General features: G+C 40.5%; 1 protein-coding gene across 2 annotated transcripts in view; it reads left to right on the top strand.

Moving 5' to 3' along the window:
- The window catches only part of usp43b (ubiquitin specific peptidase 43b), a 56,881-nt gene extending 31,851 nt beyond the window's left edge, over positions 1-25,030 (top strand). The window contains exons 7-16 of one of the 2 annotated variants that reach the window (XM_041063418.1): positions 4,229-4,391; positions 6,297-6,408; positions 13,458-13,561; positions 15,622-15,699; positions 15,807-15,936; positions 18,374-18,716; positions 19,625-19,783; positions 20,355-20,528; positions 20,950-22,080; positions 22,550-25,030. In XM_041063418.1, the coding sequence (XP_040919352.1) occupies positions 4,229-4,391; positions 6,297-6,408; positions 13,458-13,561; positions 15,622-15,699; positions 15,807-15,936; positions 18,374-18,716; positions 19,625-19,783; positions 20,355-20,528; positions 20,950-22,080; positions 22,550-22,560 (2,405 nt within the window). In that variant the 3' untranslated portion in view covers positions 22,561-25,030. The other variant, XM_041063417.1, reaches the window with a different exon arrangement.

Here is a 25,030-nt window from a genome sequence, read left to right as displayed (position 1 = left end):
ATAAAAGGCAAGTACAACTGCAGCACATAAATATTTTCTGCCTCGCGGTTTATGAGTAATGAAAGCCATAAACTCAAGAAAGAACATATGAGAAAAGTGCACCATTAAAATATTGTATTAATGTATAAATGCATTTTTTCTTCTAGCCACAGCAATGATATGTAATGTTTTTACACTGTCTGGCACCTTACAATCTGCCCCTTCTTCAGTTGCTGAATTTAAAAGATCAGATCCTCTGACCCTTAATCAATAGTCCATAAATGCATAAATAAAAGTCAAAATCTGAGTCTTGTAGGTTAGGTACGAGATAGAATAACAAACTTTTACCAGGGGGTCTCACTAAAGCTTAGTGTGGTAATTTAAGCATTTTTATGTGCAATGGTGATGCTAAGGAAAAGTTATCAATGCGGATTATGTCCTTTGGGCATTAAATTAAGCCACATGAGTCTGAGTAGAGAGAAGCCAATACATCTTGTGGGCAATTAAAGCACAAAAGTGTGGTGAAATCTGAGGGTAACCCTGGTTTATTATGCTTCACTATGCGCATTTGTGGTCAGTTTCCTGGGTACTCATAACACACTTGATTGATTCAATTTCACTGGCATCCATTCAGTGAATTTCAGTCCTAACTTAGATTTAAAACCTCTTGATGTGAAAGGCTGTTACAAGCAGCATGAGGCGCTCAGAAAAGAGCTGTTCAGTGTCTGCTGTGAACGAAAAAAATTACACACTCTTGGATTACGCCAAAAGCAAACCAGTGGTGACGTGACCTTCCCACTCTTAACTCCCAGCCCTCCCTGCTTTAGTCTTGAAATAAATCTCTTTCATTATGTTCTCATCACTTTGTATTTCAACTCTCCTCTATACTCGAAAGCCATCATTTCATTCCTTTCCTGGTGTCTCAGTCTTCTGTATTATAAGATTACGTTTGATCGCTGCTGCTCTGACATTTGTGCTTCTTTTGTTTACTTTTTTGGTCATAATTTGAAGTAATAGTTCAGCATGTTGTGGAATACTTTTATACACTTTCTTACCATGAGTTTGGGGAGAAGATCAATGAAGTTACAGGCGGTAGCCGGTTAGCTTAGCTTAGTATAAAGACTGGAAACGGGGAAACAGCTAGTATGGTTCTGTTTCCCCACATATTAAACTATTCCTTTAGGAAACAGCAGCTTTAAGTGATCATTTGACTTTCAGCCCTTCACTCATGATAGAGCTGCTGACATTTTAAACATTACTCTGAGACTGATCATGTCTTCTTGGTGAATTGAGGACAGTGGAAACATGATTAAGTGCCTGTGTTTGTGTTTGGATCGGAGCATTTTCATGAGCTTACCATCTGGCAATGAAGTAATTGAGGTTTTCATTAATAATTAATATTGTATAAAATCTCAAAGCGCTGTTCACGAGTGTCATCTGCAGGAGAAATCCTCTCTGTTTGGGATTTGCGGTGGTGCACTGGTGCACAGGATCACCTGCCAAAGAATATTTGGAAACAGATAATTGGCTTTGACAGTTAAAGATCCATTTCACATTCTTTCATCTCTTTTACAAACACAGAGCAGGCCCTTCCTCCTGTTTATTTATTGCCCAGTTTTTGGTTAAATGAGATCAGCTCTCATACTATGGTTTGGGATTTGTTAATAATCTTATGGACTGTTTATTGTTTACATGTAATAAACAGCAGAGACCGCCATGAGTTTTGCAGATTTCTGCCATAAGTATGGTTTGCTGCTACAGTGTATTGTATCATACCAGTGGTTCTTTCCTTTCAGTTTCAACCTGTCAAGGATTGGTCAGTTGTTCAGTCCACCACTTTGGTCCAGACTGAACTATCTCAAAAAGAATTTGGATTAAAGAGAAATTGGAACAGATATTATGTTGTGCAGAGGATGAAGCCTTCAGACTTTGGTGGTAACTCTTCCTCTCCTCTTCTCATTTTAGCATTGTCTCTGGGAGCAAGTTAGCATGCTGACCTTTGCATTGAGCTCACCTCACAAACTCATAGTCTTATTTGGCAAACTACCTCAATAAAATCAAATATCCAACAGCACTAAAGTTATTAGTTGTGATGTTATCTGCATCAGCCTGCCCCACGTTGCCAGTTAAAGTTTGCATGAATCTCTTGTCACTTGTAACATAAAATCCATCCAACCCACAGGGGCTGCATTGCTCTGTTTAAGCAGGAAAACCAATAAAATGTGACAATTAAGTAATTTGGGAGACAAGATTAAACATGAATGACATTAGTTTACTCACTCACGCATGAGAACCAGCGCACGCTGAACTTAGAAACCAAGTTCCATCTTATAAAATCACATAATCTCATTTGTTCTTTTTGTTCTTTTCATTTTTTTTTTAGCAAATAAGCACATTGTGTCACATTTTCAGTTCCATAAGTTCATTTAAACAAATTATTTATTATGTAATATGTAAAAATAAATATGGATTAGAACATCTAAATACACTTGAGTCAGTTAGCATGTACGTATATAACCACCATTTCTGTTCAAAGAGCTTTTCTATGACTGAGCAGACGGCTAATGGGATTGGGGGGGTGTACTGTAGCTGTGGGTGGAGGAGATTCCTTAAGGGGCAGAGGTGTTTAATTATGGGCTTTCACATAGCCTGGCTATGTTTAGTCTGGCTCATCGTGTGTGTCTGATAGACAATGAAAGAAGCCTGAGAGTGCAGAGGAATGATGGGTTCACAGGCTTCCTGCGGTTTCTTAGAATTAGTTAGAGGCTTTTTGATAATAAGAGATTATAATCAACAGGTATGTCGGCAAAATAAACTTAACTTTTGGTGTGGTGCCCGTGTGTGTCTGTGCGTGTGCGTGTGTGTGTGTATGATCCATGTTTTCAAATTGTTGGCACTGTAAGTAGTACAGCTGTGGGAATAGTTCAACAGTATTGAAACGCAAGGATACACACACACCTTATACCTCTACCATTATTCATCCTGTAAACAAGAGGGGAAGAAAACAGAAGAGCAGCAACAGGAGCCTTGAAAAAAATGTGTAGAAAAAGTGCATTTTATGACAGATACCCACACAAAAACTTTGATTTAATGAGCAATGAGAGGTTGGTCTCCTCCCCAGCATCTCTGTGTAAATCTTTGTGGGACAGGCCAGGAGGTGAACTCTGCATTTTATTGCTGTTTCATGAACATATTTCACTGGGCATTTAAAAGAAGATTTTCCCCCATAAATCATTCCCACAGCTGTCAGAGGTCGTCCGCTCATGGAAATTACAGCGCACGATTAAAGCAAGTTTTATCACTTGCTTGATTAGAACGACATTAATAAATGAAAAGCTGTGCATACTTATCATTACTCCCATTCTCAGGGTCAAGACACTGCAATCAGAGGTTTAACTTTGGTGGTGTATATGTAGACTTTGATTAGTATTGAATAGGTCTTGCCCTTCATGCATTGCACAGCTTAATGTCTTCACACCCCGATTATTTCTGTAAGAGAAGGCATGTGCTAACACAGTGACGGGCTGCTTTACAAGGATCTTGGTAACAGGACGCTCAGCAGTGGCATTTGCTATGTCAGTGATGAATAATGTGTCACATATAAACAACAGTGTTTAATGAGAAGTTTGGGGAAGGCGCAGCCACCGTGGTCAATCAATACCTTCTTGTCTGTGTCTGAGAGTCTAATTTACCATGTGATTTATCACCACGAACGTCTCAGGTTCTGGCCTGTGCGCTAAACCCAGAGGTGGCCGCTGACGTCACGTCACACGAGGATCTTATAATCTCAGATTTTCGCTCAGTCACACTCCTCTGTGTCGGTAGAGACATGAGGGGAATGGGAGAGAAGTGCTGCTTGGCACCCCACCAGGACAGGATGTGGAGCAGAAGCTGCATCAGATAAGACCTCCTGCTGAGAATGCAGGCAGCCATTGGTCCATCTGTTCTCCCCTCTGAATCACTGTTCCCCAAATAGAAAGCTGCTGTCTCGCCACTTTATATATCTCAATTCTCCTCCTCACTCCTTGTTTGAGGTGTTAAGCTTAATGATCGCATTTCCGGTATTTGATCTTTCATCTCTCCTTTGAAGGAGAAAATGTGAAATATCATGATGTGAAAGTAAGCTGTTTGCCAAAAGAATGGGAAATCTGATCAGCATCAGCCAGATTTATCAAAAAAAACAGTAATCTTATCTATAGAAAGTATAATAAGATTTCTAATTTCTCCTGTGTTTTCCCTCCTTTGCCAGGGTACCATCACAGCCTGCCATCGTCTCCATACTCCACTGGTCCTGAGGGTCAGAGGTTACCTTCATCTGGGGCATTGTCGTCTGAGTTCCTTAACCAGGGCGTCCCAGTCAAGATTCTGCTGTTGGTGTGCAATGCTGCAGGGGCCGGCCAACAGGCTGTTAGGTAAATAAGTTGGCCGCCAATCAAACAGCCAATCGCCAGTTGAACAGCTACTGTCCAATCATAGCTTATCAACTATAATCACAGTAGACACGGCAAGTCCGTCAAGCTTTGAGTTTCTCCACATTGTGATTGTAAATCACAAATTAAGATTTTCACTGGTTTCGTTACTAACAGCCTTTAACTAAATGTGAGTTCCACGTACAGTATTAGTAGACCAGTAGTAGACCACACTTTATATCTGGCCTTGCTCTGGTGGAGCATGTCAAGGTCATGTTTGCTCCCTGTTAGAGAAAGGACCTGCTGCGAGATGAGTTTCAAATCAAACGACTGAGGAATCTGACATCTGGCATGATATAGACATCCATTAGACACCCGTCTCCTTGACAGAGTCCAGAGAGATCAATATAGGTGAGCTCGCCAACACGGCTGTGAGAAAGTCCAATCCCATCCATGAGGGTCGGCGCCTCAGTTTCTCCTTCAAACGCCTCTCTGTCATTGATCAAACCACCAACCTATCTCACTCTCATCAGATGACAGCTGGAGGACTTGTCTGTGCCAAGAAAATGACATTGGAGTCACATACTTTTTTTCCCCGCTCTGGTTCTCTGTAGGATAGCATCACAGGTACATTTCTGAAAATCAGCAAAGTGTGAAAGCTCTCTGTGTTGTTGCTTTGTTTAAACTGTGAAACTGACAGAAAGCAGTAGATAGGAATTCATAGAGTTTCACATTTTATGTGTGAAAGCGCAAGTGTTGCACTGTTTTTGCATTACTGCTCTTGAGTGTTAACAATTTCATATCATGACATTTCATTTTTGTTACACCTTGACACTGATTCTCATGTCTGTGGTGGCAGGTGAAAAATAAATATAGATAACTGTGAACTCAGAAGTAGTTAATAGATTTCACTTCAGGATCCCATGAAAAATCTCCTTTTAGAGGGATATCAAATTACAAGATGTCAGAGTTGTAAATGTTTTCACTGCCTTTTGAGTTAATTTTTCGGTTGTTTGCATGAAAACATTTAATATGTGAATGAGGAGCAAGAAAGTTGCTAACAAAAAGCCTTTGAATTTAAGTTAACCAGCCACTTAGCCTACATCAAAATTATGGAATTGTTTTGTCTCTTGCTCCATAGCAGTTTCCAATTAAATTAATTGTAAATTTAAGTCCTTTTCCTTCCCATTTTGTTGTGTATATTTTGTTTTCCCTTGTCGTGGTCATGCGGCCACCACAGAATGTTAATGGTTACCATCCTGAACAGTAATCCAGCCTAATTTATTTTAAGGATCTCCATGGGATTTGCTTATGATCCAATGGGAAAATTGTATGACAGAGGATCTGTTTGGTTTCTACTGTTTTATTTCAAAGTCTGCAAAAATAAAAAATTAAAAGCATGAAATGTGAAAAATGGAAAAACAAACAAGCTTATTTTTCATGAATTATCCTTATACTCTTATTGTTTAATCTACAGTTGTATAGTACCCCTTTCTCATTCAGTGTGTATGTGCCTGTGCATGTCTTTGTGTCCTTATGCACATGCATGCTCACGTGGTCTCACACTAATAAATCTCACTCATACAATGGAGGGCTGCCCTCAATTAAATGTGTATTATAATAAATGTGTTACGTGATCTATCATTTGAAATGGTGGTTGTCCCTCTCCTCATCAGCTGTTTTCACTCCTTATCTCCCTCCTCCCTTCCATAGAAAGGCTGTAATGAGAATTCTGCTCTAATGCTGATAATGTTAATAAATAATTATTTACATTACAATAGAATGGGATAAGGATGAGCTGGTCAGGGCTCATGTGGAGTGGTTAAGCAGGGTTGCTATGAGATGTCATTTTTAAAATGTATATGTGTTTTGGCCCTGTAACACTAATCTCCTCTATCCCCATTTAAGGTTTGGACCTCCATTTCTAATGAGGGAGGACCGGTCTATTTCCTGGGACCAGCTGCAGCAGAGCATACTCAGCAAACTTTATTACCTGATGATCAGTGGAGCTCAGGCACAGGTACTGGACAGCTACTTATATAATAATATGATAATTTATCCATGTTTTCAGTTTATTTTTCCTGCCTCCCGACAGCACCAGGAGCTGGTAGGGATTCATTAACTCGGATAGGGACTGTTTAGCATGGCAGATGCTTGAACCCATATCGTCCAGTTAAAGCCTGCCTGCCAACTGGCAATGATCTGTTCACATCCAATCAAGAGACAAAAATTAACATGACAACTCCAACTCCAACCTCACCTTACTCAGCTTAAAGCAGTGGGTATGGATTGTCATGTGCAATGGACAAAAGTATGATAGTTTTCACTCCTAAACATCTGCGAACAATTGCTACAACATCAGCTAGAGTGGGGAGATTTATTATTTACTTAATTTTTATTTACCTCGACCACAACCAGAAAACCCTCGACCTAAGTTACAATATGGGCCTTTGAAATTACTCAATAGAAATTGTTACATGACGCCTGTAAAACTTATATTTTATAGCTGTATAGTGTGGGCGGGCGAGTTTTGCGCACCAGCTGGAGGCGGAAAGGGGGACATGGTTCCCTCCTGCCATCCCGGCTGGTGCACCTGTTCCAAGACATGTTTATTGGCTTGGGACAGTGCAAAGCATGCCCACACAAACACACTGTGTGGTTCAGGTGCGAGAGTTCAAAGCACCAGCTGGAGGCAGAGAGGGATTGGATTCCTCAGGTAAACTGGTTTGGGACAAGTTATGGTCTTCTGTAGGGACAGTAACAGTCAAAGAGAGGTAGAGACACACATATGGCTGTTCCCTTCATTCAGGCCATTTGTTCCCTGTTTTGTGTGTTAATAAATCAGTAGATTGTGGACACAGCAGCCTCTACGCTTGTCCTGTTTAAAACCACTTCAGTGGCTCTGTGCACAGTCATGTTTGTCCTGGGAACATTACGTTTGCCTACTCATCTCCCATTGCAGCAAAACTGGCCTATCACAGTTACTGTGGCTGCTACACTCTCTGGTTCCAATAGCCCTCTGCCTTCATTGGTGCCAGTATTAAAGAGTAAATACTGGACTTTCTCAGGAGGTCAGAGCTGTTTGCAGTGCAGTCTATTAAACAGTCCAGTCTTAGGATCTTCTTCCCTCTGTGTACACAGGATGGAAAAGTAATTGAAACTTTAAATAAAACAGATTTTAAAAAACTAAAGTGTAGGTAAATTATACATAATTCATATTAAGTTAAATGCTAAATCAGCAATGTGTAAAGTTTCAGCAAGGCCTTGTATTTGGAGCTTGAGTTACAGCCAAACATGCAGCATAGAGACACGAGTGGTATCAATCTTCTTGTCTAACTTTCTACCAGAAAGCAGATAAACATATTTTCGGAAATGTTGAACTATTACTTTATGAGGAAAAGTAAGAAACAAAGAAACAAAATGCTGATTTTCCATCATTTGTCAGATTATTAAATTTTTCATGTCACGAAACCTTTAATTTATATGGTATTAGCCTGATTTTACCTTCACAATGTGCATTATAATAGATTTGCATATGTATTGCTGTGACAGGCAGCGGGGCAGTGTTTGCTAATGGGACTGAAACAGTCAGAAGTTAGGTCGCTGGCCCGTCAATCGTCCACGCACGGCTAAAAAGAAGCATGGTAGGCTCCACTGATGGTGTCCCTAGTGTAAAACACGGGACGCAATGACAGAAATGTCAACAGCATAGTGTTCTTAGATGCACCCCTGCTGTATGTCACTGACAAATCAGTTATTTTATTTCACTGAAGCCAGAGGGTCCATTTTCTTGCTTGTTTCTGCTTGTTCACTTGCTCGTACTGTACACTGGCTTGTGTTTCAGCATATGACTGTGTGCGGTAGCATGCTGTTAATCATGTAGCCAGATTTCTGATCGGTGTCAACTGACACAGCTGCAGTAAAGAGCCATATAGAGCATGGACTTTACAAGAAAACTGACCAGCTTGCTGCATATTACTTGCTCTATATTACGTGCTCTTTGAGAGGTACCAGGGGAGAGAGATAGAGAGAGAGGAAGAGAAGAGTCAGGTGCAACATTTTCAGAAACTCGGTTGGAGATCTGTAGTCTCCTTTGTGCCCCATGCTGTCAGCCATTTAATTAAAACCAGGCTTGTACAGTATAATCAGTTTGCTGGAGCCTACCTCTGCCAAGAAAGGAGCAATGCTCTGAGCAGATGTTTGCTCTAAATCTTTCATCTCAACTGAATCTGTAGTTTTCTTGCATCAAATTACGCTCACAAGTGTATCTCTCCGCTTCTGTCTAATTTTAGCTTCAGCAAAGATGCAATTCAAAAACAAAAACACGGCCTCACTGACAGCCATTTTCCTTGCTACTCACATCATTTGACAACTTGATTTTAACAGTGGCTGGCATGATGCTCACCAAGGCAGACCCTGCAATATAATATCCCACAGCACAAAGTCATCTACAGAACTAAAACAAGAAAAAGTCAGATAACCATTCTCACACAATCACACGCTTTCTACACAGGATTCTGATGCAAACCTGGAATAGGACTCCATTTTTGATGAGCGGACCGTGAACTGCTGGGATTTTATATTAGATTTAGCTATTAGTTGTGTGGAGCTTTTTAGTAACATAGAGAATCAGGTGTATGAAGTGTGGTATGCAACACAAAGTGTGAGTATTGGCCCTGAATGCTTCTAACGCTGACAAATGTAAATCCACTGTACACAAAACACAAAAACTCACAACATAATGAAACACGGTGCTCTTTGCACGGGTTGTAATTGGAGATCTTTTGCTTTGTCAGGCACAAACAATGCCTGAAACATTCCCCACCTCACACAGCCCTTGCCGAACACTAGAAGTGATTAACCTTGGTCGGAAGCAAGACCAAGGATTTTCTCATGGGGCAACATTACAAACATTCGAGTCTCCACCAGTGTCTGTGGGGCCCTCGTGCTTGTGAGCTCCTCTGACAGGATGCTACAATGAATTTTCACAGGTTTTCTCTTCCTCGTCTCGGCAGTCACGCTGACGGGAATGACACCGACCACCAGAGAGCCTGACCAGATCTCAGACGCTTGTTTGTTCATTTTTCTTCCCAGTCACACTTACTGTTTTTCACACACACACACAATAATGTGTTTACACCTCTCTGTTTCTGGTGTTATTCTCACATATTCCTCTTCATCTGCCTCTACTGGGAGGAAAACAAACATGGGAATCCATGGTCTCTGATATGGTGCTCAAAAATTGATTTCTGTCTCAGGGCATCATAAGGACATCAGATTGATAATGTTTCAAACACTGAAAAGCGTAAAAAAAAACAAAAAAAACTTAAGTGTGGCTGCATACTTAAAATCATGCTAAAAAAACTCAGTGTAAAACTCAGTGTAAGCATCCTCACCAGTTTGTAATCTATGTAGAAGACATTGAAATAAACAGCAGTGCTTTTGTACTGCTAGTTAGTTAGTAGCTAGTTAGGTAACATGATTAGTATATGATAAGGAAAAATGTAACTCCAGTTTTTTTTTCTTTCCTTTTTTGTTCCAATATAACCAGCTGCTTAGATAAGACAGAGGCTGGACTTAAGCTTTGTATTTTTGATCAGTAGAATTCTGTTTTCATGTTAAGAGAGAAAGGGTTTTTAAGATGAGGACGTGTTTGCAGAAGGTTGTGCTGTGTTACATAGAAAGTTTGACTGGGGTTGCTGGAGCATAAACGTCTCAAAATCCAGTGATCCAGTACCATTAGCTCAAACTCTGATATGACTGACCTCACAAACTTATGTAGTATGAAATGCCTCTGGCCTCTAACATAACCGTTAACACTGTAGGTGGTAGGCTAGTTTGCTGAACAGGCTGAACTTTTTCAGCTTGTGCTTTAGCAGACAAACACACACAACACAAGTCTTTACTTAATTCCTTACACTTTATCTCATGCATTTTGGGGTTTGGAGATGGTAAAAAACAAAAAGAAACCAGCGTCCAAGCTCTTTAAAGTATAATTCTTACTACAGCCCCAGGCACACCACTTCAACATGTGGAGAGGTTCAGAGCGTGGTAGGCCTGTCATGAAATTAAACTGTGACTGGAAAATTGCTGTTTGAGGGAGTGGTTTACGTTCACGGTCACGTCAGTCTGAAATATCTAATCCATAGACCTGGTGTTGAAGCAGTCGGCAGCTTTACAAACACCTTTGGAAATGCATGTATCATGTTTTAAAGAAATTTTCCCCTGCTTTCCTAAACAATGTTTGGGGGAAAAAAACAATGTGAGATGTTGGAATTAGTAGGACTCCTTGGGTGGTCTTCACATGTACATACAAGCCTTTCACTGGAACCCACAGAGAGCCCAAACAAGTCTGTAATAAAAAGAAAACTCATTTTGGGTTTAAACTTGTCATTCAGCATTCCAGTTTGTTTTGTTTTTTTCAGCAGATTGAAAATGAACACACAGAAAAGTTGATGAGCTCTCTTGAAAAGCAACGCACTGCACCTAAACACCACAGGGAAGTGTGATGCCTGCAGTGTCTATAAACACATGATGCTGAAACGCTGTAGAGAAGATAATACAGTCTTAATTACACAGCTCTATATGTGTACAGAATGAGGGCATGGGAGCACATTTTTACTTGGCCCTCAAGTAGTTCTTAAGTATTAGTTGCTGCAGTATTTCAGTAGCTGACTGGCACAGATACTTTCATTAGTGCAGTATATTGTAAATGTGAGGCAGAAATTCAGAAGTATTGTGTAGCCCCCCCCCCCCCCCCCCCAAGGGTTGTGCATTCCAGTGGGTTCCTGTGTTCATCATATCAATATTTTCCAGGAATCTGCTGTCTGCTCTGCCGTTCTCGTCCTCGTCATCAGGAAAGATCATGCTGAACTGAGCTTTCCTTGCAAAACTCAGAGTGGGCTGCACACTAGATTTCTCTGGAACAAGAGGAAATCAATTTCATTTTTTTGCAAAGCTCTCCTTCATTCCTAAAGCACCTCCAATCTCTGCAGATCTCAGAGTAATATAAGCATGTTTCAGACGGGGAGAAAAGCTATTATTATTTTTTTAGTATTTCTTCTCAACAGTTGAGAATGATATGAGAGAGTTGTCCGATTATCTATGGATTTATTGAGGTTTTTGTTTCTGTAAGATGGTATTTAATAACAAAGAAAAAAGCTGTGAGCTCAAAATGTCTGTTGCAGGTCTCAACCTAAATTTCATGATGGCCCACTTTGTACTCCTCTTTTTGTGACTCTAGCCTGTGCACAGCAAAATGATCTATGTTAAATATAACCCTCAGTGTGCACAAATGTGCCAGCGTAAATTTAAGCTCACTCCCAATTCAGCATTTTTTTTTAAAAATAGTTTTCAGCAGCTGTCCAAGTGAAATTATAGTGTGACACATGCATGTAAATATCAACTAAAACATCAACACAGGGATATTTTTAATGAAGTTTTTGAACCGTGTTTGCTGTAAACACTGATTTTTTATCATTAAGGGCTCTATTTATGTACTGGCACATGGGGCGAAATGCAGTGGTGAACTGGTATTTTCCTGGAAAGCTCTGAAGTTATTTCCTCAACTGCACCAGTTTATTATCTTGCTGCATGCCACAGTGGGAGGAGAGGTGGTGCAGAGGGCGCGGCAGCATGACTGTCCAGCAGCAATCTTGGTGTACGTCGCCATGAGTGCACTTTGCTGCTCTGCAAACTTTTGTTCCACAGTATTTTGGTCGCTTTATTCAGTGAAAGTAGGGATTGAGATTTGCCATGATTGTCACAACTTCTCACACACCCACCAGCCCTCGGCACCACACTGCTGAATTCATAAAAATAGAGCCCTAAGTGTTAATGATGGTTCATTTGCAAAGGCACGGGCCTTCCATGGAAATTCTGAGGCGTTTGACCTTATTTTTGCGTGCCATATAAAGATTAATAGATAGTCTGATCAAATATAAACCCTGGTCGCTCTCTTCCATTACGGGGGACAATAAATGTGAGAAAGAATTTCCCATCTGATTCTGGTGGTTAAATGTTTGACATTATTATTTGCTGCAGAAACCAATCACTCAGCCTGTTTTGTCTTTTGATAATAAGATGAGGCCTGTGTACCTGTTGAAATGGAGAATGAAGGTGAAATAAAGGCAATGCTGGTGCACATTAGCACATTAGCACCAGCATTGCCCATTGAGTGTACAAAACACCTTTATTTGCTGTTTAGAAAACTGCACATCCTCTGCTTTAATGAAAATAAAAGAGACACGTCAGTAATGAAACAAACCAAACAAAATTGATTTTGCACACACACTTTGGACTCATAAAGTCATTTCAGTCCACATTTTTATGGCCTGAAGTCTCCAAACTGAGCAGTCATTATTCCTCATCGCAGTAAAAGTCACGAGAAACATAGCTGCTGCTGCTGCTGCTTCCTCAAAATTCTGAGTTAGTGAATGTGTTCTCATTTTCGCATGATGAAAGTATCTCACCATATTTACACAAAACCATGATGGATCGAATAACACATAACAGCAAGTAGTTACATTTCTCATAATTTGTTTGTGGTGAATGTGTGGTGGCAGTTCTCATTTTAGACCTGGACAAAAACTATGAGACAACAGCCATGGAAGCAGCTCTGTGAGGCTGTACTTTGGTGCAGCAATGCTTTAAGCTGAATGCTAACATCAGCTAACATACTGATGTTAAGCAGGTATAATGTTTATCATGTTCCTCATTTTAGTTTAGCATCTTAGGATGTTGGCATTTGCTGATTAGCAGTGAACACAAAGTACAGCTGAGCTGAATGTTATTAGTTCTGCAGGTATTTGGCGACAAAATGCTGGACAAATAAAAATTTTAAACTGATAATGCTGCTAGTTGAAAACTAGAAAAGGATCGCCAGAGTTGTTAGTAGTTCATCCTGAAGGTGACATGAATCAGATTTCATGGCTGTAAATCCAAAAAAAGCCAGTATTGTTTAGTTAGTAGTACAACTGCAATCAAATGGACCAAGGTAATATATAAAGTGTTCATGATGTTTGAAACAGTGTTTAAAGAGACTGTGTTTTTGTCATGCTCCCCTTTCAGAATACCAGAGTGTTGTTCAACATCCGTGTGGTGGGAGGATCAGCATTTTACAGCTACCTGTCACCTCAGGACGCGCGGCCACTCTTCCACCCTGCTGTCGACAGGTGAGGGTATGGAAAATAATTCTGGTGGAGGGTTGACGTCACACGCACACTCAGCTGATCAGCATGAGCTGACTCTGAACACATCCAAACAAGTCCTGTAACGTGCTGCTGCTCTGGATGTGTTAATTGACTTCTCCCTCCCTCACCAGAGCTCGCCGTACACATGCATAACTGACATTTTTAACCTTTTATTGGCTTTTTGTTCTGCTTCCTGTTGAATCCTGAATCGTTTGCTGCAGCTTTGGGAAGCACCCAGAGTTGCACAGCCTGTTATGCCAAATAAAAGTGAATAACCATTCGTGCAATAAAAGGTCCTGCATCGTCTGATGTGTGTGCATGACAGGATTATCTGTGGGCACATTTCTAGAGTAGATATACAGAGCATACCACTTCCATGTATGCACAGGCAAGTAGAACATTTCTGCAGGTGTGAACACAGTGAGCGTGCAGCGTTTCTGGATGACTGGACACTACAATCACCTATTTTTAGACTAGAGAATTATTAGATTATTCTAAATGTGTCCTTTTGTTGTGGAATTACTGGTGTTATGCTCAAACATTTCAACACTGAAATGACCCAACATTCCCACAAGCTAATTCCAATTTGATCTAATGTAATCATTTTTAATGCAATTTAAATCTGCTCTAATCTAATCTAATAAAGTGATTCTTGAGAACTACAGGCAGGCAGCCAGTTTCTGAAGACATTTTTTTTTAATATAAAAATGCATTACACACCAGTGTGACTGTTAAAGTTGTTAAAGTCGAGCATTTCTTGTTGATTGATACTGTCTAAACAGATGTTCTGAAGCCGATGTTTGCTGCCTCATCTTCTTTTTCTTAAATATCATATATCATCCCATCTGTAAAGGTTAGACATGATTTTACAGCAGCATCTGAAATGTGCAGACATTTTAGCCCTTTTCATGAATGCGTGTCTGATGCTTTTCACTTGCAGAAGTGAATTGCTGTTTCAAAGGGGGCATTTTGGCAAAGTCTTGAAAGGACTTCCATTTGTGTAGTTGCTAAGAACAGTTCATTCATTCGTTGAATGGTGCTGATGGGGGCAAATGCCTTTGAAATCTTTTGAAATGCAAATGCTCAGCACACTGTATCCTAGAAACTAATGTAATGATAGTGTTTGAACTCTAATGATTCAGAAATATGCTCTGTCCCCAAGTCAACCCACATCAAACAGTGTAAGAATGTACCAGTGCAAGTTTTTGTAGTGTACTTTGCTCTTTTTTGTCAGCCTCTGTAAACTGTGTCTTTGTGTGTCTTATACATGACTGTGTTTCTTATACAGGGCAAATGACTAATTACACACGGACTTGTAACATCTTACATTTTTTCAAATTTTAGACTAAAATATCTCTAAAACTATTTGATGGATTGCCATGAAATTTTACACAGACATGCATGGTCTCCAGAGAATGAATCATACTAACTTTGGTGATCCCCTGACTTTTCTGTAGAAACATGGCAGCACAACAGGGCAGGCTTTGTGGAAGAGCACCCGCTCCCTATGTAGATATGAAGGGCTCATTTTAAGATAATGAAAACATAACGATTCTTAATTCCAGGTGATGATACACTAATGAAAACATAATTATTAATAATATAATATATTCTGTTTGTGCCAGTAGATGCCTCTAAATCCTGCACACTCAGGTTATGGTTGTTATAACAGTGTGAGTAAAGTTTACCTTTCAATTGTAACTTTTTTACATTTGTCTACCTGAAATATCCCCAGCTAAGTCCCTAATACAATCCCACATGGTCTCTTTTTCACACACACACACATAAAATAAGACACAAGCACGAGCAGTTATCATCCATGTTGCCAAATGATGCTTATCAAACATGTCATTTCTTCCTCTGCCCACATTATCAATCATTCATGCTTCATTAAGTAGCATGGTAATGCTGACACCCAGTGGTTAAAAAGCATCAATACAAATGCATTTCAAATGGTCTGAATAACGTTGCTGGTACAGTAAATTTACTGTAAATGCGTCTCAGCTTGAAAGTTCAGTGAATTTTGCCCCTCTGTCTTTCAGAGCTCTGAAGCTGTGCGGCTCAGGTGGACCTCCACACGTGAAGCTCATCATCGAGTGGGAGCACAGAATCAAAGACTGGTCAGTGTGGTTTCTATTACAGACCACCACAGGTCCACAGTAGCATTATGCTACAACCTGACTTAAATCTACTTTCTGCATGTTTTGTGTGTCCTGTGTGTCCACAGCCTGTTTGGTAACATTCAGGAGGAGGTGGTGAAAGATGCAGAGAGTGTGAGAAATCAGCAGCAGCAGCACGTCCAGCAGTACAGCTGCACCTTGGATGAGTGCTTCCAGCTCTACACCAAAGAGGAACAGGTAGTCTGTTATTATCCTACCTGTTACCTGTAACAGCCATTAACAGCCATGTGCCATGACGCTGAGCCTCCTGAATCCCTACCTAATCTCCTCTTACTGTGGGTATAAATGCCTTATCTGAACCATAAATTGCTGCTGTGGAAAATATGATGTTAATCCTGTTCTTAATGTTTCTTCATTGTTTCTTCTTGAATTGGAAAACAGCGGTGATATGACTAACGCTACAAAATGACCCCAAAAGCTGCTGTTTCTCATTTTACTTCACACAATATGAGTTACTGTGGTTTTTCCTTTTCACAACAGCTATGATCAGTGATAAAGTATTTATTTTGGATAACTATGAGTCATACACTCCAGAACATGATTTCTGAACAAGAACAGTGTTAAATAGTTGTACGTATGTGTACAATATACACAATGGATGTCCAAACAAAATATCATGAAACATATAAGCATGAAATATATAAGATCTTTAGTTAATGGAAGTTTTCTTTAATTTTTCATTTAGTTCATGTGTAGCCTAGTTTTTTGTTTTTCATTTTTACATGTTTTATTTTATACTAATACTAAACATAGTTGACACATTTGACTTATTTGCTTCTTTCCATCAAATAAAAATAACACAAGATGAATGTATATGTAGAGAGAAGACAAATAATTAAATTCTAAGTAAATTATACAGAACAGACGATAGAATTCAAATGAAGAAAAATTCGAGGCAGCCTGTACATGTGGAGTGTGTGTACACACTCTCCTCAGCCTGTGTGCTGGGCTATAAATGGCAGTTAGACAGGTTTTGAGTAGGCTATCGTTATCATGTGGAGTGAGACTGATTCAACACAGTTGTTGTCTAAAACCGTCCATTTGTTTCAGAGCTGCTCATCAAGAATCATCAGTCAGTCAAGTCTGACAAGACAGTCAGTGTTGTTGTTTCAGTACTTTCTGGTTAGTTTTTTCAACAGTAACAGTCTCTCTTTTGTTCTATTATTTTTTATTTTCTAGTTAAAAATATGTTACACAGAGATTAGGATATTGATCGACTTTCCCACCTTTAATTTCCAACCTTGTTGTTAATGACTCATATCCTTCTAACAAAACTTCATTATGTATTAGTAATTATTTATAACCTGAACCTGGCCTGAACAAAACCAGATGTCTGAAAGTAAATACTTCCTAAATAAAGTAAAATATATCAGAGACTGTGCCTCTCTTACGCTCAATTAGGCCTTTTGTTATTCTTATTATGACATGAAAACAAGTAGAAAGCACAAAAGTTTTTTTTTACAGTTACAGATGACACATACATTTCTCTGTACTGAGTTCACTTTGTCAATTTCTTCATTCTATTCATTCATCTCAACATTCAAAATTCCAAAACACATCCAAAACACACACCTCCACACTTCATCACATTTGAGTTTGAGTGATAAAATAAATAAACAATGAGGTGTTATCAGCAGTTAAGTCAAATTTGACTGCACTGACTGCTGCTGCTGCTGCTGTTACCTTGTGTGACCACACCGTGGAGCTGCAGACACGAGGGAGACACTGCTCAGTCTGTATCAGTCCAGGCAGGCAGATGGTTCTCCAGCCAAATAACCAGCATTTCAGTCTAAATGAAGAAACTTTGGTCGCTCATATGCATGTGTGATAAACAGACTCATAAGTTAGGAATTATATATTTTGCATGTCTTTGTTTGCATCCCTGTTTGTATTCACTTATTTTAGTAGTTTTATTTTGACCATTTTCCCCTTACTTTTTTTAAGAATCCCAGATTTAGCAAATTATTAATCATGTCAATCAGAGATATTGTGATCGCAATATTAGTGTTTCTCTTACGACTTGCTAGGTGGCATTCTGTCTCTCTGTGCTGTAAAAGATGAAGACAAAACATCATTATTATCCTATCGCTTGTATTTTTTTCCCTGTGGTTGAGTCCAGAGGCCACCTGCATTACCACACATACACAAAATACCCATTCACTGTGGACACACAACATGAGTTATATCACCCTTATGACAGAAGAAACAGGATGTTCGCCAAGAACAAGAAAATCTTTGGAACTTTACTGTAAAGTTTAAATGACTGACCTTGTTAAATGTAACAGCTCATCACTGCGCTGTATTCAAGATGGTAATCAGAGGGAGTCTGGAAAAGCGAACAAAAGCAGTAACCATGGCAACAGCTTCACCATACACTTCCTGTTCCAAATGAAGCTGTTTATGCAAAGGGAGTGTGACTTTCCAAGGTTTAGTTACACATCATTTCCAAGAATGTGATTAAGAGGAAAGAAGAAAAACAGAGGAGGTTCAGCTTTTGATTCATCAGGATAAAGTTAAGTAGAAGAGCGATTTTTTTCAGGCTCTGGCAGTTTGATAAATGTCTGTGCTGTTTATGCCTGTTCTTGTCTCTCACTCTTCTTCTCTCCTTCACCAGCTTGCCCCAGATGACGCCTGGAAGTGCCCGCACTGTAAGCAGCTGCAGCAGGGCATGGTGAAGATGAGCCTGTGGACGCTGCCGGACATCCTGATCCTGCACCTGAAGCGCTTCAGGCAGGTGGGAGAGCGCAGGAACAAGCTCACCACCTTTGTGCATTTCCCCCTGGCGGGCCTGGACATGACACCTCACATGGTGAACCGCAACCATGGTGCCCACCAGCTCCCTCTGCAGCCTGGGTGGAAGCAGTCTCGACGGGCTGACCTGGCTCCTCCTGACTTCCTGTACGATCTGTATGCCGTGTGCAACCACCATGGAGGAATGCACGGCGGACATTACACAGGTCTGAATAACTTTTGAGAAGTGACCTGCACTAATAAGAATAATAGCAACAATAACTTTATTAATGTTACACCTTTCAAAAGAAAAAAATAAGAAAGAATAAGTGAATAAAATCCAAAACATGAAGGATAAAACAAGATTAAGTAATTACAAACAATTACATCAAATTGCAGCAGTTAAGACAAAGCACAGGGAGTCAGAATATCACACATACTAGCAGAAGCCTGACAATGCATGACTGTAAAAAGGAGCAGTAAACCTTAAAATCATCCCTAAAACTGACAAGTAACCAGTGAAATGCAACAAGGATTAGTCTGATGTCTTCACTTCTCTTTGAATGTGTTAAAAGCCTGGCAACAGGCTTTTTTTATCAGCTGTAATCTAAAGAGCATTACAGAAGTATGTGAATGAAAGGAATGCTTAAATGTATCAGGCAAACAAAATAGGACTGCACGACTTTGAGCATCAAAAGACTCACGGACGTCTTTTTTTTAACACCATTAGATAAGGCTCTCAGACTAGTTGCAAGAGTGTTATTAATGCTAGTGCTGAGGCTTATAAGGACTGTAATAATGACACTTATTTTGGAATCACTCAACTGCAGGAAATCTATCAGACAACCAGTTCTCAAATTCAACAAGACAAGATATAATAAAGGACACGTCGCTGGTACCATTCTTTAAGGACACATACACTTGTGTATCATCTGGATAATAATGACAATTGATGTTATGTCTATGTATGATTTGCCCCAGGGGCAGCATATAGAAAGGGACCCAGGGTTGGCCCCTGGGGAACCCCACAAAAAAACATACATTTTTATAAATGTCCTTTTCACATTGACATTTTCTCTCATTTGCTCTAGTCTCCCAGACAGTTCATCTGTGTCCTTTGTTCTTGTGATTACAGCCTTCTGTAGGAACTCGGTTGACGGCCAGTGGTACAGCTACGATGACAGCAGTGCTGAGCCGGTTCCAGAAGGGGAGGTGTGCACACGTGGAGCCTACATCCTCTTCTATCAGAGAAGAAACACTATCCCACCCTGGTCTGCCAGTTCCTCGGTCACTGGTTAGCCCTTTCAGATTCTTCATAGCAGCTTGTTATATTGAGAACGGTCAGGTAGAATATAGAACTGACGGAGGGAAAATGGGAATATCGTTACGTCTCACACCACCATCATTTACACATTCCCCTGCAAAAATCTGTTATTTTTCTTTTGTAATTTCTGGCTACCAGAGTTGTTTGATGTCCTGCTTCTTGACGGAATCAGTGCACATTTTCAGTGTGATTTCAGTTACTTTTTTTAGCCAGTAAATGAGGGTTCTCAATGGTTGTGGAGAAAAGGCTGTTGCTGCCAAAGGTCTTCATTTCCTGGAGTCAGGGAAGCAGTCATTTTCTTGGTTTCAGCATAATGAAGACTTTCACAAAATGGACAGAAATGCTGATGATACGCTGTGATCACACAGATTTCATTTTGCAGTGTGGATGTGGGATTGATTCCTCATTGTAATTTTTGTGTGGGAACTAAATGTAGCTGTGGAAAATCAGCTTTCTCCTGGCGTACACGTCTCTGACTGCCCGTGGCTTGTTTGAATAAACTGACATGCACAAAAACTAACTCCATTCTCCTCTTTTGCAGGTTCCACCAGCTCATCCACCTCTGACCACTGGTTGGTGAGACTGACGGGGGGCAGTAAGAGGGGCAGCGTGGTGTCAGGAGGACCCATCCTTGGACCCCCAGGGCCCGTACAGGCCCCAGATTCTCCCGAGCTGCCAGTGTTTGGAGACGAGCCCCCCAGAACGGCAGAAACAAGTAGGTTTCTGGAGAAGTGTGTAGAGTATGTTTTAATTGTCTCTTGACACTGCTGCACATAAAGAAAACTGCAGTAGGGAATAATGGCTCAGTATGATCACAGCTCAGGCAGTTTGAATTTGATTAAAATCTTAAGGATTGTCACTTGAATAGGCATATAGGCAATAGTCCAATGCTTTGAAATGTGTATTTTTACACTGATATATTGTTACAATGCTACATTTAATACCAAATGTATGTTAAATTGATTGATTGAAATATTTCAACCTGAACACTGAACTTGTTTTCATGCTTGTGTATTTTATCTATTTGCATACAATTATACCAATATTTCACCAGCTATCAATCACAGATCCACTTTAAAACATGCTATAAGTTGACCTTGGTCCATATGTATCATGTGTCATGTCTTTTCCTACAGATGGGTTTGAAGCTAAGCCATTTGTCCGCAGGACCCAAGGCAGAAGTGTCAGCATGAGATCACCAACCAAGCCCAAGGAGACTCTGAGCAAAGTTCTGTCGCTGCGGTGGTCCTTTGGCTCCAAGGACCGCATCAAACACCCATCCCAGACCCGACCTGGAGAGCTGGTTGAGTACCTGGAGTCTGGACGCCGGCCACGATGTACCAAAGATCCTATCATCACACTGGTGGCCACCCCACCTCAAAGGACTGCCCAGGGAAGAGCCTTTGACGTAGGACAGGACTGCAGCTCACCTAGTGGCAGCAGCCTTAGTTGTACAGACAGACCCAGCTCTGACACTTGTTACTCCCCCAAAATACCAGAGGGACAGATCCGACCTTGTGTGGAGAGAAATATCATCCAGGGAGTCGGTAACAGCAGCAACATCAAAGCCAGAGATGATGGTTCTCTGAGGCAGAGGTCATCTAAGAGATCGAGGCAGGACCAGGGCAGGACCCTGGACCTCCATCTGCAGAGGGGAGCCATTCTAGGGGGTCACATAAGCCACAGTGCACCTCCGAGCAGAGACTCCACTCTGAGAAGAACCAAGGTCCAGACAGGGGTGACCTCCAGGGCACAAAAAGACTTGTTACAGATGGCCATTCAGCCGGAGGACAGGAGGGGGCAGAGGGGGCAGGAGGGTCGCAGCCACGACAGCCTCTTATCTTTTTTCAAACCTGGTTTCATGAGGAAAGACATTCCCAGGTCACCTATCAAGGGGCAAGAGAGGCGAATGGACGGCCACGGACAACTGGAGAAGCTGGCAGGCAGTAATTTAGCCAAACTGTCCTTGTCCAATGGGACGCTGACCACAGTGGCGCTCGAGGAGAGGAAGGCCAGTGCCTGCTGTGACACCCATAACTGCAAAGTACAACTGGTGAACGGAAAGGCTGGGAATCACGACCCTGTGGACATACAGCGCGCTCACAGCTCCAGCAACATCCAGACGAAGCTGGATTTGACATTTCGCAGGTGTGCGTCCCTGCAGAGGAACGGCGAAGTAGTGGTCCCTCCAGCCCACCGCATCCTGCTGTCAGACAAGCCCAGCTACGCCACTCTGCAGCGGACACGATACAGTACCACCTCCCTGGGTAGGCACAGACCTGTCCCCGAGGACTGTTTTTAAACCTACAGTGCAGCTAGACCAGTGTGTAAGATAGAGAGCTGTAGGAGCCGTTGAGGCTTTTTCTGTTTGACTGGTGTCTAACAAGCACAAAAATACATAACACAAAAGCACAAGGTTGAGATTTTGCTTCTGGTGCCAGTGAGTGTATGACGAACCTTCACTGGTAAATAGAAAAATAATGATGATGTAAACAGGATCTGATTGGGAATCTTCCCCACTGCTGTAATAAATAATGCAGTAATTGACAGTGTGGTACGAGTCCTGTCCTCCATAATAAATGGACGACTTTGTAGTAAACACAGCCTCAGTTTTCAGTTATAAAAGGTTTGTTATTATCTATTATTACAGTTAGTATCAATCATAGTGATTACTTCACTGACTGGTTACCATGTGACTGATTGCTTTGTTTTTTTTGTGTTGTTTTTTTTTGTAAGTGCCTCTGTGACAGCCCAGAATGACATTTGAACACTAGGACCTCTCTTCTGATCTCTACGCTCGGCACACAGAGAAGCTCCCGGCAGGAGGCATCGCTGGAAACAAAGTATTTCCTCTCTCTCCGCTTCATAGTACTGTTATAAGTTTTTACCTGTGTGTGTCTTAAACTAAATCTATGCAGAGTTGAATTGACTGAGGAGAGAAACTGCTGTAACGTGATTCATGTTTTCTCCTCGTTTTGTTTTACAGAGCAGTCTGCTGTTAATATGTGGTTTTATTTTGGAGTTTATGATCAATATTTGAAAGGCAGAGAGCGATTTGGTGACGTTGCATGTTTTTAGCCCATTGTTCATCGACTTTCATAACATCGACATGATAGTTGGTTAAAGTGGTCCACACTGGAACCTTTTTCAGCATGTACAGTCTTAAGATAATGGGCTAAAATATGTAAAACAGTTCTTAAACACTGCAGAAAGTATTAACACCTGCACTGTAAATTGGCTGCTGTAACACCACACATCATTGCTTTGTCATGTCTGGTTGTTTTTCTGTCACATTACCAATGCACTTTCTGTTTTTGTTTTTTGTTTTTTAAAGGTTTCTTGATGTTGTGACATGACCAGAGCTTACATGCTAAGTTACATCGCTAAGTCAGACTGCACCAAAACTGACGAAAAGCTGAATTTTGCATGGATAGAAATTAGTCTCAGTAATGGTGATTGGAATTGGTCACTGTCCAATCCACAAACAAATACTACAACAATTTGAAAAAAAAAATGTGATACAACAGTTTTACTGCAGTATAAGAGTATAAGACGATCAATCAGTTTTAATCAAAACATGCATGAAATGCATTATGAACTATGACCTAATGTTATACTAATGGTATAATGTTACATCTGCTAGACAGATTCTCCATATAGCTTTATATAAGTTTATGAATGTGACAAAAACAATGAATTTGAAGTTGCCAAAGTTAAAACCACAGGACAAGAATATTCCATCTAATATTACTTAGTTACTGTGTAATCAGAGGGTGACGAGCCACTTACACAAAAAACTCCTTTCCCATTGTTACTTGTTTGTGGGTTGCACAGTTTATTTGTGAACACAATTTGTCACACACATTTAAAAATCTTGTTTCTATCTGTAGGTTGTGTAACATGCATTTGTCACCATTATTGAGACAATTTTCTCTCCAGTTTTTTTTTCTGTTTCAGGTTGATAAGACAATAAATCCACATCCTGTCGCCAGTGGATAGTTAAATCGTGGGACGTTTGTGGATGTACACCAGGTGGAATATATAAGGAGGATCTCCAAACTTTAAGCTTAACTTGATTTGTTTTAAAAATTTAACGTGGGATTGTGAAAGCCTCTTCCCCAAAAAAATACTCTGTGCTTGTTGATCGTGTTTGTTCTGTGGAAGGATGATGAAGGTTTGTGGCTACATCAGAAAACAAAGCAAAACACATCTATGAACTAACCCAGTGGCCTGCAGATCAGTAAAAGAGGGATTTTGTATCTCCACCTCTGCTCAGCTCCAGCGTGTGTGTGTGTGCGTGTGTGTGTGCGTGTGTGTGTGCATATGCATGTGTGACAATGTAAATTTCTGTCTCTTTCACTGATGTTGGATGTAAATTGTGCTGAAGTCCCAACATTTACAGGACCAATGCAAAAGCAAAGCTCAGTTTGTACACACACACACACACACACACACACACACACACACACACACACACACACACACACACACACACACACACACAGTTATTCTTTCTCTGCAGCCACAGGTATGTGATGTGAGCTATAGGTAATCATGTTTTGTCACAGTCACATACACTGTAATAAAGTAGCCACCACAGACAGAGTCGTCATATCTGGTGTATATTTAATCCACAGTCATCAGTCATTATCATTGTTTCTGTATCTGCACCACTTCTGCTTTTTCTGCTGGAGGAGGAAGAGGAACAAAACTCCAAGGGAGCAAAGTTAATACTAATTTACGTTCATTTCCACTTGATGATTTGCGTCTAATTTTCAATTTCCGTTTTTTTGTTAACTTATGCATTGTAAATGTGTCACTGGGGATTATTAGGGAGTAGAAAAGTGAGAGTCCAGATTGGTTGTCTACACTGTAACTGTATTCACATTTCATGTGTCATTTAACATTACTGTTTAACTACACTCTTTACCAAAATGAAATGATGGTAAGTGAAGGATGCTTCTGAGACATTACTCGGGAAACATGGCTAGATTATATTTTATTATTAACTTTTTTAAAACTCTACATTTTGTACCTGATGTGTAATTATGTAATTTAAGTACCAGATTAAAATTGTATGTTTCAGGTTACTGTATAAGGTCAGATTAATACATATGGTAAGTGGGGTTGAATTGGACACAACACACAAGAGTCCCTGTACTGGACTGTCTATAATGTCTGCTTAATGTACTGCAAGTTTTATGAATTGCAAATTAA

This window comes from Toxotes jaculatrix, chromosome 18 (genome assembly GCF_017976425.1).
Source record: "Toxotes jaculatrix isolate fToxJac2 chromosome 18, fToxJac2.pri, whole genome shotgun sequence".
NCBI lineage: Eukaryota > Metazoa > Chordata > Actinopteri > Toxotidae > Toxotes > Toxotes jaculatrix.
Note: the sequence above shows the minus strand (reverse complement) of the source record. Positions and strands in the feature narration are given on the sequence as shown.